Source organism: Cetorhinus maximus, chromosome 6, assembly GCF_964194155.1.
Source record: "Cetorhinus maximus chromosome 6, sCetMax3.hap1.1, whole genome shotgun sequence".
In the NCBI taxonomy this organism is placed as follows: domain Eukaryota; kingdom Metazoa; phylum Chordata; class Chondrichthyes; order Lamniformes; family Cetorhinidae; genus Cetorhinus; species Cetorhinus maximus.
This window is the reverse complement of record NC_135884.1, coordinates 64,396,024-64,412,023: the sequence shown is the minus strand read 5'-3', so window position 1 is coordinate 64,412,023 and position 16,000 is coordinate 64,396,024. Positions and strand designations below refer to the sequence as shown.

General features: G+C 41.8%; 1 protein-coding gene across 3 annotated transcripts in view; it reads right to left on the bottom strand.

Annotated features, from left to right (window-relative positions):
• The window catches only part of zmynd10 (zinc finger, MYND-type containing 10), a 76,481-nt gene that overhangs the window by 11,020 nt on the left and 49,461 nt on the right, over positions 1 to 16,000 (bottom strand). For all 3 annotated transcript variants that reach the window (XM_078543791.1, XM_078543792.1, XM_078543793.1), the window contains one exon: positions 12,981 to 13,153. In XM_078543791.1, coding sequence (XP_078399917.1) covers positions 12,981 to 13,153 — 173 coding nt within the window. The remainder of the gene's footprint in view (positions 1 to 12,980; positions 13,154 to 16,000) is intronic.

Here is a 16,000-nt window from a genome sequence, read left to right as displayed (position 1 = left end):
AGATGTCCCAAAATAGCCACAGAAGGATCGTTTCTATGCAGGCAAGGTTAGATGCCAGATTCTGTGTTCAGGATCTGGAGTGCAGCTTGAACCCACAACTTTTTGGTACAGAGGGGAGCTTGGCTACCACTGCATTAAACTGACCCTGCATAGAGAGAGAAAAACCACAATCATGCCAATAAACTGTAACATTGTGTAAGACGCGTATTATTTCATAACCTCACAATGCTCCTATTGAGACAGGCTTGTAATGGCACAAAGCTGAAAAAGGATAAAATAAAATCAGAAAACGTTGATCACATTCAGCAGGTTAGACAGCAATTATGGAGACAGAAACAGAGTTAACATTTTGGGTCGATGACCTTTCATCACGCGGGTATACAGGATAAGGTATCTAAATATCATTTGGTAGTAAAGAACTTGAATATTGCTGGAAAAAGAAACATTTTTGTCGAAGCTTTTCGCCTTGCCCTCATCAGGACAATTTGCAAGAAAATAACAATGCCGGGGAAACAACATATTTATACTGTACAGAAGAGAGTGCTGATTGGTTGGCAAATGGACTCTGATTGTTAGAGGCATTACCATGGAGAATGCACCAGTTGATGGTGACTGACAGTTAACTGCCAAGCACTGTTTACAATTTAAACCAGGCTGCTGGACTCTGATCAGTCAAGACATTTCCCTGGGGAATGAACCAGCCAATGGCTGTTACTTATTTTGTTTAGCTGAAACAGGCGCAATGTGTGTACATGTTCTGTCTGTCTGCAAAGAACAGGACCCTGTGTATTAATATATGTAGCTTCCAGTTAATGCAAATGTGCCATAATGTGACCCCAACTGACAATCTTAAATTGGTTGTCAGCGTAATTCTTAGCACACTGAGGATTATTTAGCAAATGTTGTCCAATCACGGAATCACATCTAATGTTGGACATTGTGTTTTGAGTTTTGCAAGCACGGGCTAGTTGGGTATGGTCCATACCTTGCCCATTGCAAACCGTGGGAAGGACATTCTGCTTGATATGATCCGCTGGTCTTTGGGGCATATGGCCTACATGCCTAGCATCACACTGGCAATGAAATTCATACACCACATTACTCATTTGTGTGATAGGCAGAACGTCTTTTTAGCTTGGCAGCTGTTAGTGGCAAATACTACTCATGTTGCTACTGCAAAGAAGCAGCATGAAACAGTTAACTTCACCTGTTGCTCAAATTTTTGAGATACTTTGCTCTTCCAGGGTAATCTGAAGTCGACTGGTCACTTTTCAGGGCTGAAAGTGATGACTTTAGGCCTGTTAATGAGTTTGTGTGATATGCAGCATGAAATGATGTGATCAGGGTAGCCATTATCCTGCAGGATTTCTTTGATGCGCCCTATTTCAACATCAAGCTTGAATGGTGAGCTAATGGCTCGGGCCCTATTTGTGAGGTTGCCGATAAGGCCAATCTTATTGCGCATGGAACTATAAGAGTCGCAACGCATGTACTGACCAGTGAAGGTAGGCTTGCAGTAGACCTTGGCAGAAAATCCTTTGGCAGATTTTTCAATTAGTACATCATGGAAAGGGAGTTCATTTGACTCCTCCGTTTCAAATGTGAATCTGAGTGCAGGTTGGCACCCATTAAGACAGGCAAGGAAATTATTACATGCAGCTGTGGATTTAAATATAGCAAATGTATCATCCACACATCAGAAATATGCGAGGAGTAGGAGGTTGGGTGTCATTCCATTGAAGGCACGTTTCTCATTGAACCCAATAAAGGTGTTTGTGAGAGCTGGACCTAGAGATGATCCCATGGCAATACCATCTATTTGGGCATACATGGTGTCATTAAAGCTGAACTCAACTGTGTGGGCTGTCAAGTTCTTAAGTTCAATGAATACTGATTCATGCAATGGTGGTGGGTCTAGATCACCATGTTATAGTGTTGCAGCACAAAATTCTATGGCTTCATTAAGTGGAATATTGGTGAATAAGCTAGCAATGTCAATTGGGCACACAGACACAACATTGTTATCGATATGCAAGTCCTGTATGGTCTTCGTAAATGTGAAGGAGTCCTTCACCGTGTACCTGGAAAACTTGTTCAAAACTGGTTGTAACAATTTGTCCAACCATTTGGTCAATTCATGCTGTGCATAACTGGTCATAGATAAAATAGGGCATAAAGTGGCATCATTTTTGTGTGTCTTGGGCAGGCCATACATATGCAGACGCAGCGAGCAGTGAGGACGAATCCTGTCATATATATCACGCAGCAGCTCATTGCTCTTACACAAGTCCAGCAAGTGTCTTTTTAGCTTACTTTCGAGCAAGGCTGTCTGGTCATGTTGAGTGGAAGGTCCAGTGGATACAAATTTGGACCTGTTATTAAGAATGGTGTGCATTTTGTTGATATAGTCACACTTGTTAAGGATGACAATTCCCGTCCGTCTGTTGGGTTTACTGATGTATATGTCCGGGTTGGTCTTAAGGCCTCACAACGCTGTAAGTCATTTGCGTTGCATGTGAAAATCAGACAGGTCATTCAGAATCGCACAATATGGGCAGAATTTAGCCCTTGGCTGGCGGGCGGGCTCCACTGGCTCAGCGGCAGGCGGGCAGCCACACCCCTCCGCCGAAACAGGCCCCGCCGCCATTTTGAGTGGGCAGACCAATTAAGGCCCGCCCAGCGGCCTGCCCGACAGGAAGTGCTATGCGCTTCCTATTCCGGGGGGGGAGGGAATCCCCAACTGTCAAAGTGCGCTCTTTCACGCATGCACGCGAAAGAGCACACTGCTCCCTGAGGCAAAGTCCTGTCTCAGGGAGTTTAGTAAAAGGTAAGTAAAGTCAAAAAATAGAGACATTTTAAAATTATTAACATGTCCCCCTCATGTGACAATGTCACATGAGATGGGACATGTTGATAACAAACTCATAAAATTTATTAAATTTTTACAAAACGGTAATGAAACTCCATCCCGCCAGTGGATGAAGTTTCATTAATAATCTACAGGCCGCTGGGGCTCCTGGCCTGCCCGCCAGCCTTAAGGTTGGCTGGGCAGGGCATTTAGCTATCTTAATGAGCCTGTCAATTGCCTTAATTGGCCATTGACAGATCGGCTGGTGGACTGCTGATTTCGCTGTCCATCCGCCTTCCTTAAGATTTAAATGGCCCGGGATGATATCGGGGATTCCTCCCGATGTCATCCCGCGTCATTTTCCCCTCGGCGAGTGGGCCCTGCCCCCAAATCACCGAGGGGAAATTTCTGGCCTATGCGTGTGCTAGATTAGCTAGGCGTGCTTTCAAGGATTCAGCGTCTTCAGCGGATGCTGGTTTGTGGTGGGATAGTTGGGAGTAGAGGAGTTTGAATTCAGCAAATACCTCTTCCCATTTGATTTGGGATGAAGGCATGCCAAAATTGAAACCATGCGCAAGAACAAACTCCTCGCTTTCTGAGAGTACATGGTGAGAGAGATTCGTTACATAATATTGTGTTTGGCAGTTAACTGTCAGTCACCATCAACAGGTGAATTCTCCATGGCAACGCCTCTAACAACGGGTCCACTTGCTAACCAATCAGCATTCCCTTCTAATATAGTAAAAATGTGTTGTTTCACCTGACATTGGTATTTTCTTGTGAACTGTCCTGATGCATGCAAGATGAAAAGTTTCGACAAAAAATGTATTTTTTCAGCGATAAGGTATCTATTGTAGTGCAGAATGTTTTTCACAGTTCAAGTATAATGAAAGGATCATAAATCTACTATTGTGTTTTTCAGAAGTCAATGTTACAGCACTAAGGAAACGGTAAAGAACAGTGAGATAAACACAGCTTCTTTCACAAGAGCTTCCCAACAAGCCTGAGAGCACTTGTACCTCACAGAAGTTTCCATTGTTCACAGGTGAATACTGATGCACTTGTATTTTCAGGTATCTGTAGAATCTGAGATGGTTATTTACACCTCTGTGAAGTACCTTTAAATGTTTACTACTTCAAGGCAATATATACATGTAACTCGCTATAAGTAAAAGTAGTTCAAGTGCTGTAGGACACTGTAGGAAAGTAACAACCATAACATGAAGGAATTGTCATCACTTCGTACCAGTGTCCTAACACTGGCAATATGCTCAACATTTTTTTGAAATTCATTGGGAAAAATTACTTGAATGGAGAAATCAATCCAAAAGTAAGATCTTCAGCTATTTAATACACAAAATTTCAAAAGACCCTTCATATTTCCTCCACTTTTTAACTAATCCACCTCCATGTTGCTTCCAACCCAGACTGAGGGGGCAGGTGAACTGCTCTTAGACCTCTGGCTACAGTTTTCTGAGATCAACCATCAGAAGGTACATGAGGAGTTCAGCAATTCTCCATCTAATTGGAGCTTTCCCATTGCAAAATGGTTGAAACAGGACTTATCCCAAACAGAAAAACAAGAAGCATGGAATGTGGAAAGGTCTATGGGAAAATCTTATGCAGTACCTCAAGGAATTTTTATTTTCTTTATTCTTTCCTGGGATGTGGGCATTGCTGGCAAGGCCAGTATTTGTTGCCCATCCTTAATTGTCCTTGAATTGAGTGGCTTGCTAGGCAATTTCAGAGGACAGTTAAGAGTCAACCACATTGCTGTGGGTCTGGAGCCGCATGTAGGCCAGACTGGGTAAGGATGGCAGATTTCCTTCCATAAAGTGAACCAGATGGGATTTTGCAACGATCAATGATAGTTGTCATGGTCACCATACTGAGACACAAAACTTGGGAGAATTGTAAATTGTGAGGAGGACAATGTAGAACTTCAAAAGGACATTGACACATTGGTGGAGTGGGCAGATAGGTGGCAGATGAACTTCAAAGCAGAGAAGTGTGAGGTGATGCACTTTGGTACAAAGAACATGGAGAGACAGTATAAAATAAAGGATACTATTCTAAAGGGTGTGTAGGAGCAGAGAGACCTGGATGTACATAAATCACTAAAGTTGGCAGGACAGGTAGAGAGAGCTGTTTCTAAAGCATACAGTGTTCTAGGCTTCATTAATAGGGGCATAGAGTATAAGAGCAGGGAGGTTTTGATGAACTTATATAAAACAATGGTTAGACCTCAGCTGGAGTACTGTGTACAGTTCTGGGCGCCACACTACAGGAAGGATGTGAACGCATAGGAGAGAGTGCAGAAGAGGTTTATAAGAATGGTTCCAGGGATGTGACACTTCAGTTATGAGGAAAGATTGGAGAAGTTGGGACAGTTTTCCTTGGAGAGGAGAAGGCTAAGAGGAGACTTGATAGAAGTTTTCAAAATCATGAGGGGTCTGGGCAGAGTAGATAGGGAGAAACCGTTCCTGCTCATAAATGGATCAAGAACCAGAAGGCACTGTTTAAAGTGTTTTTCAAAAGAAGCAAATGCGAGGTGAGAAAAAACTTTTTCACACAGCGAGTAGTTAGGGTTTAGAATGCATCACCTGGAAGTATGGTGGAGGCAAGTTCAATTGAGGCATTCAAGAGGGCATTGGATGATTATTTAAATAGAAACAATGTGCAAAGTTACAGGAAAAAGGCAGGAGATTGGCACTAAGTTAAAATGCTCAAAGAACCAGACACAATGGGCTGAATGGCCTCCTTCTGCACTGTAACAATTCTGTGATTCTAGCTTTCAATTCCAGATTTATTAAATGGATTTGAATTCTGTCAGAATCTGTTTCCCCAGGCCATTAGCCTGGGCCTCTGGTTACTAATCCAGTAACAATACTACCATGCCACTGTTTCCCCCTAACCAGACTGACCAGAACTACCCACAAGCTCATAGCTGGTTCTGGATTAGAAAAGCAAGGCAAAGTAGCTTCAAAAGCAGAGAATTCATCAAGTACTGTAGACCTAGGTTTTGATTCTGGATTTAAATATCCCATCTAACAGCTATATTACCTCATAAGCAGGTTGCTAGAAAGTATTAGTTGTGGCGGCAGACTGCTCCAACTCTGGGAGACTGGCTAGTGGGTGAGTAATAACAGAAAAAAAAGTTTTCTGTTTGTTTGTAAAGAGAAGCACTGATGATGACCATGGAGGTGGTTTCCACCCAAGTTTTACTGAAGGCTAATGTGGAAACACAGCTCTGCCACTTTGTCATGTTAGCCATGGTTCGGTGGGTAGCACTCTTGCCAGAGTCAGCAGATTGTGGAGGCTTGAGCATAAAAATCGAGACTGACACTTCAGTGAAGTACTGAAGGAATACTGCATTGTCAGAGGTGCTGTCTTTTGATGAGACATTAAACTGAGGCTCTGTCTGCCCTCTCAGGTGGACATCAAAGATTCCATTGGCACTCTTTAAAGAAGAGGGATTACTCCCGAGTCTGGGCCAATATTCATCACTCAATATCAGTTAAACAGATTATCTGATCATTATCACATTGCTGTTTATGGGAACTTTCTGTGTACAAATTGGCTGTTGTGTTTCCTACTTTACAACATTCACTATATTTCAAAAGTTCTTAGGGATGTCCTAAGGTCAATAAAGGTGCTATATAAATGTACTTTTTTTATCCTTTCATTCTCCTTTGTAAGAGTCGGTATTTATTGTGTTGACCAGAAAGCTGACAATTTAAATAATTCAGAGAAGGGTTTGTCTTATGTGGAAAGGTTGAGCAGGTTGTGCCTATACTCAGTGGAGTTTAGAAGAATGAGGGGTGATCTAATTGAAACATATGAGATTCTGAGAAGGGTTGGTCAGAGTGGATGCTGAAATGATGTTTCCCCTCGTGGGGGAATCTAGAACTAGGGGGCACAGTTTAAAAATAAGGGATCACCCATTTAAGATGGAGATGAGGAAGGATTTATTTTCTCAGAGGGTTGGGTGGAAACTATCGCCATGGTCATTGTAAGTGCTTCTCTCCACAGGTGGACAGGAGTCTTTTCTTTCAAAGGGCCGAATAGCTTTTTCTTACAGCTATTTCTTATGATCTTATGATTATAAACTATGGAAATTTCATTTACATTTTAAAAGGATGTGTAAACAATGTGATTAATATAATTTTTCTTGGTGCAAATAATTAAACTGTCATAGTCACTGCAGCAGAAGAAAATTAGAATCAGATTCTAAGTTTGCTTTGCAGCAGTGCAATCAAGGTGTAAAAGCAGCCAGCAACATGTGCCAATATTTCCATCTACTGTCAGCTAGAAGTCACTGCAATTATAGAATTTGGAGCGAGCATTCAAATGTTTGGGTGGAGTTTAAATGCAAAGTTGATATTTAGCTTCCCAAGTTTGCCAAAAATGTAATTTAAACATAACATGAGTAACCTATTCAGCCCCTTAAGCCTGTTGCACCATTCAATTGGATTCTGGATGATCTGTACCTCAACTCCATTTACTAGCCGTAGAACCATATGCCTTGCTGCTTTTAGCTAACAAATATTGATCAACCATCTGTTATAAAAATTCAATTAATTCAGAATCCATCATCTTTTGGGGGAAGGGTATTTCAGATTTCCACTACCCTTTATGAAAATTTGCTTCCTGATTTCACTCCTGAAAGGCCTAACTCTAATTTTAAGACAGTGTCCACTTTTCCCCTCCAGAGGAAATAGTTTTTCCTGTATCTACCTTGTTGAACACTTTTGTTATTTTAAATACAATTCAATTAGATCATCTGTCAACCTTCTAAACAAAGGGAATACAGCCAGAATTATGAAAATTGGTCTTGCAATGTAACCTATTAAGCCCTGATATTATTCTGGTGAACTTGTGCTGACCCCCTCCGAGGCCAACAGGTCTTTCCTAGGGTGTGGTGCCCAGACCGAATGCAGTGTTCTGGATAGGTTCTGACCAGGGCTTAACTTTCTCCTATTTGCATTACAGCTCCCTAAAGACAAAGGTCAATTCCTCTAGCCTTTTTTGATTACTTTTTGTACTTACATATTAGCTATTAATGATTTGTACATGGACATACAGATCATTTTTCTCCTCCCCAGTTCTTAGTTTTAACCTCAAAAAAAATTTTGGTTTGTCTTTTTTTGATTCACACACTTACCCACATTTGCTACTGTTATCCCACTCACTTTATCTATGTCCCTTTGTAACTTCCTGCTCCCATTTTCCTAACTTACTGCACTTCCTAACTTAGTACCAGTTGCAAACTTGGATATATAATTCTCTAGTTCTTCACCCAAATCTTTGACATATATGGTGAACAGCTGGGACCTCAGTATAGATCCCTAGGATTCTGCCAATCATGTTGCCTTTATTATACCCAGAGTCTCCTACTTCCAATTTCCTTCCCATATCACAAGGTTGCCTCCAACACTGCGCAATTTCATAATTGCTGCTAAACTCTTATACAAAACATTAATCAAATGTCCTTGGTAACCCATACAGATAACATTCAGACACTCCCTTTTCCACTATATAAGTGACTCCCTCAAAGGTTTCCATCCAGTTTAGTCAGACATGACATACCCATCACAAATGCATCTGGACTCATTCTGATCAACGCAGACTTTTCTAATTGCTCTATCCCAGATGAAGGTTCCAGTAAATTTTCTCACAACTTATGATAAATAGATCTATGGCCTGAATTTTCAGCTGAGTGGGCAGGTGTGATCAGCGGGTCCGGGGTCAGCCGGGAAACGGATCGCCCACTGCGATCGGCCCCCGATCGCGATTCTACGTTGGCTGGCCAATTAACAGCCAGCCAGCTTGAAACACGTGCTGAAAAGCTCAGCGCTGCCAGGGTGGGGGCGGGTGATGACGTCAACGTGGGCATGGGCCAGCACTGACAGAAAAGCTCCCAGAAGGCAGAATGCTGCCTTAGGGAGCTGAAGACCAGAAACAGCAAAAATAAAGGTTTCAAAAGCTGAGAAAAAGTGACAATGCATCATAATCAATCACCTGAAAATTTAGCTTATGAAAAATGCTGTCCACAGAAACTTATTAATATTTTATTTCATCATGGGAATCTCATCCCGCCTGTGGGTGAGGTTTGTTGAAAAATACAAAGACCGCCTGGCCGACTCGCCCATCCGCCAACTGTAAGGTTGGACGGGCTATGTAAAATGACAAACAATTGTGTTGTTAATGGGCTTAATTGCCCTCTTAATTGGTCGGTGGGCGTGCTTCCGACTTCTGCGCGAAATATCTTGTGAGCGTGGGATGACGTCGGGATGCTCGCCCAACGTCATCTCGCGTGATTTCACGCCCAATCGGGTTGGGCATGCATCCGCCCGATCAGTGTAAAATTCAGCCCTATAGTTACCTGATTTCTCTCACCCCTTCCCCTTCTTAAATAGTGGAATGACGTTTGCAATTCATCAATCCAATGAAACAAATCCCAAATCAAGACAGCTTTTGAAAATTATGACTAATGCATCTGCAGTTTTGTGTCTCTATTTATTTAATAACTTGGGATGGAAACCATTAGATCCCAGGCCCAGCCATTTTCAGCTGCTTCATCAATGACCTTCCTTCCATCATAAGGTCAGAAGTGGGGATGTTCACTGACCTGGATGAGTGCAGCTCCCACAACACTCAAGAAGCTTGACACCATCCAGGACAAAGAAGCCCACTTGATTGGCACCACATCCACAAACATTCACTCCCTCCACCACCGACGCACAGTAGCAGCAGTGTGTACCATCTACAAGAAGCACTGCAGGAACTCACCGAGGCTTCTTAAGCAGCACCTTCCAAACAAACGGCCGCTACGATCTAGAAGGGCAAGGGCAACAGACACATGGAACACCACCACCTGGAAGTTCCCCTCCAAGATATCCACCATTCTAACTTGGAAATATATTGCCATTCCTTCACTGTCGCTGGATCAAAATCCTGAATCTCCTTCCCTAATAGCACTGTGGGTGTACTTACACCACAGGGACTGCAGCGGTTCAAGAAGGCAACTCACCACCACCTTCTCAAGGGCAATTAAGGGTAGGGAATAAATGCTGGCCTAGCCAGTGACGCCCACATCGCGCAAATGAAAAAAAAAACATAGTCTTAAAATGGTTTCAGGATTTACCTATAAATATATTAGCAAATCTCCCATGGTGTGTCTCAAGGTGGGTCAGATTATATCCCATTCTTTAATGGTAGGAATCTTATAAACAAAAGTGTGATGGGAAAACTGAGATAGGAAGTTTTATATTTTGTGTAATATCAGGCAACATGCTTACTTTCTCATCCACCTCTAACACCTTTGTGTATTTGTTTCTCGCTGTCTCTCCTGCCTTTTCCCCCTTTTAGTTTCTTTTCCTTTCAACTCTGTCATATTCTGCTTGTCCATGAGGTGTGGTGGGAGGGTAAAGGAGCCACCGACAGCTGAAGGCTGAACCTCACAGGTTCTGAGGAAGATCCTTCCCATCTTCTCTCCAATCATTTGTGCATCACTAACCCCATTTCTCTCATTGTCACCTACCCCTTAACCCCCTCATTATCCCATCCCATCCTTCCACCCCATCATTCCCATCACTATCGTCTACTGCTCCCTCTTCAAACTACCCTACTTCCTCTGAACATCAATGCTCCATTGTGATGCACCGCATCCTTCACCGTCTGTCCAGCCTATCCCACTTCCATTTACTTCCTTCAAGAGGCTAGAGATCCTTGTCAGCTTCCATCCTCAATTTCCATGCCCGATTCTCTTAACGAGCCACAATTTGTTTTCAAAAATTCAACCTTCGTTAAAAAGGGAAGTCAAATTATGACGAGTAAAATCAACTGCTTTTCTGCCTTTTTTTCTTTTTGTATATTCCTCTCAGTCTGTCTCTCTCTTTATCCAGAGGGGTCAGAAATTAGATTCTCTGTATCACGGTTGTAAACCATTTTCTAATTATCAAAACATAGGCGAGATAATCAGTTGGCTTCAAATTTCAGCTGACTTTCTTTGAAAAAATTACCATTAAAGACTCTTCATTTTTTTCCTTTCTCTGACCAACTAAGTCATCTTGTCTCTCCCCTTAGTTTAAGGGCTGGGTGCAAGGGGAGAAAAGAATATCCACATGCCACCAAGTTGACTGAAATAGTGAGACTAAGCACAGGACATGTGCTCCCATTGATGTAAAACTGAAGGAAATAGTTATTTTCATGTAGATTTTATGCACATTTTATTATCACCTTGGACTAATTTTCTTTCCTCCATTCCTGAGTATGTTGACTCATTGCTAGAGTACATTTCCATTGTCCTGCTTGCCCTTTGCTAACCTGCCCAGATGACTATTTTTCATGTGTGAGCCCCAACAATGACATTTGATCAGTAGGACTTCAAGCCCTACTTTGAACTGGTCCTCAGCTTATATCCACGCAGCACAGGTTAAAGGGCAGAGCACAAATCTTCGCACATTTTCTCCTTATTTGCTCTTCTAAATTCCAGTCGATACAAGCCTGACCTGTCCAGCCTTTCTTCATAAGACAACCTGCCCATTCCTGGTATTAGTCTAATAAACCTTCTCTGAACTGCTTCTAACACATTTACATCTTTCCTTAAATAAGGAGACCAGTACTGTACACAATACTCCAGATGTGGTCTCACCAATGCCCTGTACAACTGAAGCATAACCTCCCTACTTTTGTAATCAATTTCCTTCAGAATAAATAATAACACTCTATTAGCTTTCCTAAATAACTGCTGTACCTGCAGACTAACCTTTTGTGATTCATGCCACTAGGATACCCAGATCCCTCTGAATCTCAGAGCTCTGCAATCTGTAATGAAGCTAATTAATGTACATAGTATTATTGGAAAATGTTTTTCTTTTAAAAAATAGGTTAGTCTGTGGGTGTGTCTTAATTGGATTAAAACCAGTTAATCTGGGTGCTTTGATTTGTACTAGTTTTTATATGTAAGAGACTTAGTGTGAATTTGCATTTTTTGAATAGAGCATTCAAGAAGTGGGGTGAAAACTGACGCCTATCTAGCAGCTACCGAGCAATATGTTTATATTACTAATAAAATTGGTACCATGAAAGGGGTTTTATTGTTAGAGAGGTTTAGTTCAGAGGTTGTTGATACAAGGAGAATTAACGTTCAATGGACAGTGGTAGGTATAACAAGACAACTGTTTTGGGTGTGCAGAGCAGAGGCAATGTAAGATCAAAGCCTGTAAGCCTACCACTGTGTCTGCAAGGAACCAAAGTGAAAAGAACCTCACTTTGAATTCGTAAGGTGAAAATGCTTTGCCTGGTGTTTGGTTAAGTCTATGGGTTGCTGTTGCCTTAATGGAGATTAGTTTTGGAATTTGTTAAAAGTTATGATCGTAGTAATTTGTAGCCATGTATATGTATATTTTAACCTGTATAAATTAATAAAATGTTTCATTTAGTTTAGTGTAAAGCCTTGAGAACTGGTGGTCTGATTCCTGAATTTAGAGTCGCACCTCAAATTTAACACTTAAAATTATAGGTTATGACAGTTGATTAAGATTTCCCTCGGGATTTTTAAATAACTCCGCTTTACCAGCTGCCTCGGTCAAAACAAATCTCTCACCATTTAGTTAATAAGCTTCTTTTTTATTCTTTCTGCCAAAATGAACTATTTCACGTTTGCTCACATTATACTCCATTTGTCGGACAGAGATGATGAGAAATTTTTTCTCTCAGAGAGTCTTTGGCACACTCTTCCTCAAAAGGCGGTGGAAGCAGAGTCTTTAAATATTTTTAAGGCAGAGCTAGGTAGATTCTTGATTAATAACGGGGTGAAACGTTATTAGGGGTGGGCAGGAATGTGGGGTTGAGGTTACATTCAGATCAGCCATGATCTTATTGAATGGCGGAGAAGGCTCGAGGAGCCGAGTGGCCTACTGCTCCTAATTCGCATGTTCGTATGTACGTTTGTATGTAAAAAGCGTTTGGTAGCGGAGCCAGATGAGCTCACAGGGATGAAAAATGCAACATCAGCTCAGTACAACTTGATGTGAATTCTGATAAGTCCAATTCTTCATTCAGGAAAGGTAGTCTATTTGTTAACCAAAATTGACAAACAGAAATCTTTTTGTCTGAAAAGCTGTACCTTGAGCAACTGGTTCTTGTTGAAGTTGTTGAAGTCATACCTCTGTTGGCAGTCAGGCTTCAGCACCAGGTTGTACAATGCAATCCAGACCTGCCCATCTAGCTTAGTTATTTTCAGCCTGTCCTCAATGGGGACTTTGTGCCACTTGCCATCAGCGTACCTCTGCAATTCACCTATTGGGATGCAAGCAGACCCAAAGAAGACTGAGCCGACTAGCTTAATTACTAGGTCAACGGAATAAAGAATATTCTCCTTATATTTTCCTTACATTTCTATTTAGCTCTCAACGAGCCAGATTGGCTCAAATAAATAAATGGCAATCTTCATCTCCCGTCATAAAACTGATATTGCTTCACTGAAGTAACCACAGCTTTAAAAGCATTCATTCCAGTTCAGTCGTAGGGCCACAACGATTTGTGAAGTCTACTTCAGAACCAGAATTATTAGGGAACTTAGTTTTGTGGTTTAGTCTGTGATTCATTCATTGAACCAGCATTAATAATACTTGACCAGATGGTTCAATAAGTAAAAGCAACAAGGATATTTGTGTTGCATTAAGATAATATAATCAACAGCAGTCAACATGGTTTCAGGAGGGGAGGATTAACCTTGAAACTTTTAAACGCAAGGGAATACAAGCCAAATTTATTAAATCTGCTTTGTAATTTAATCCTATAAGGGCTCTGCTCAACTAAAGGATCACTTCCACACTTTGAATTCCAACCCCCTTGTGATAAAGGCCAATATTTTAACAGACTTTTTGATTTACTTTTTTTACTTGTGCACTGGCTTTTAATGACTCATACTTAAATTCCTTTGCTTCACCACAGCTCTTAGTCTCTCACCATTAAGAAAATATTTCAATTTGTCTTTCCCTGATCCAAAATGGATGACCTCATACTTCCCTATCTTGAACTCCATTTGCCACAGTTTTGCCTTGATCACTTAATCTGCATGCCCCTTTGCAACATCCTGCTCCAATCTACATAATTTAGTGTGTCTTTAACTTAGTGTTGTTTGCAATTCCCAGGGACACACATCGAGACAAACATCAACTGCAGCTGGAGGATCATCAATTCAGTGAAAGACGCTCTTTGGTCTGCCCGAAACTTGTTGGTCTTCCGGGGCAAAGAGTTGTCCCTGACTGAGCGTTCCAGATTGGCACATTCCAAGGTCCAGGGCTAGGTGCTGAGGGATGTACTAAAACTTGGGGCAGCCGCCGCAAAGGCGCAATGGGGAAAGGTCGCTGTGTAAGACCTTTCTGCCACAGTGCACCAAGGGGCTGGAAATTGCGTGGGCCCCTCGGGCTGTATGACTCACAATGAATGTATACTGTGAAAACTAAATGTATTCAAACTGTATTGAAGCACCTCAAGAGTGAAACATGATCTATGTCGATAACTTGAATACCATTGCACTGTCTGACTGTCTGTAATGACCATATTGAAATGTCTGTAATGCTCATTAATTGTATTGAAGCACCTCATGATCTATGTGGAAAAGTTGAATAGGATTGCACTTTTTGTGATGGCCATTTTGAAATGTTTTGTAACGTTCTTTCAGATATTTTATGAATAAAGTATATTTTTTAAAAAAAAGAATCGGGGGAAAACTCTCCACTGGTTGGAGTCATACCTGCCACAAAGAAATATAGTTCTGGTTGTTGGAGACCAATCATCTCACTCCCAGAACATATACCATCTACAAGATGCACTGCAGCAACTCGTCAAGCATCCTTCGACAACACCTTCTAGAAGGACAAGGGCAGCAGATAGATGGGAACACCACCATCTGCAAGTTCCCCTCCAAGCCACTCACCATCCTGACTTGGAACTATATCACCTTTCCTTCACTGTCGCTGGGTCAAAATCCTGGAACTGCCTTCTGAACAGCACTGTGGGTGTACTTACACCACATGGAGTGCAAGGGTTCAAGAAAGTGGCTCAGCACCACCTTCTCAAGGGCAATTAAGGATGGGTAACAAATGCTGACCTTGCCAGCGATGTCCATATCCCATGAAAGAATAAAATAAACTTCTGGATGGAAACAGTGAAGAAAACCCAGCCACTGGTGCAAGCAAGACTTGGTGCAGGCATGTATTGGTGCTGGTCCACCAGATAAATGGGGAGGATTAGTGGATGGAAGGGCATCATGCTGTAAAACCACCCTCCAAGTCCTAAAAATTATGGTTGATATGGAGGGTGATCAAGCAGCATCGTGGCGACCCCATGTAACATAGGAAAAGCCAAGAGAGAGAAAGAGAGACAGAGAGAGAGTCACACAGAGAGAGAGAGAAAGAGGAATGGAAGCAGTGAAGGCAAAGACCTGGGGACAATTTAAGAACCAAATTACTGCTGTAATGGAATTCCTGTTCTCCAGTGACACTTGCTGGAAAATGTGTGAGTGGGGAATATGGGGCAAACATATGCACTGAGCAATGATCCCTCCTCCACGGAACTGTGTCTTAGCAAGAATCAGAAGAGAACAGAATGAAAATAATGCAGCACAAAACAACACTAGTGTATCTTCAAACATCAGCTGCTCATGGTTACTGAATTTACTGTTTTATTATTAACAGTCCATCATCTGTTTTCTGATTATAGTGACATTTTGCCCAAAGATTACTAGAGTCATTGTAAAGAGCTCTGATGCCCAGCAATTTATTGACCGCTAGTACTGAAGAAAAGTTAGGCATCCCATCGTAAAGTCACTTCTGTTTTGCAAATGCGTAACTTTACAAAGTAAATATGAAATTAGCCACTTATCTCTAAAAAATAAATCAAAATTAAATGAATTCAGTACCTTGGGGCCCAGATTTTCGCCATGACAGAGAAGCTCCCCGTTGTGGGGAAAATCTCGGAAATGGCCAAAGTTTCTAAGTCCTGTCCCCAAACCTGGCATTTCCCATCTTTGCAGGGGCAGGACTGGAGTTAGGCTAGGGTTCGTGCATCTGCAACTTGCGGAGGCAGCTGGCTATTTAAATCACTGGATGCCTCCACTGAAGTGGGATTTTGGAAGAA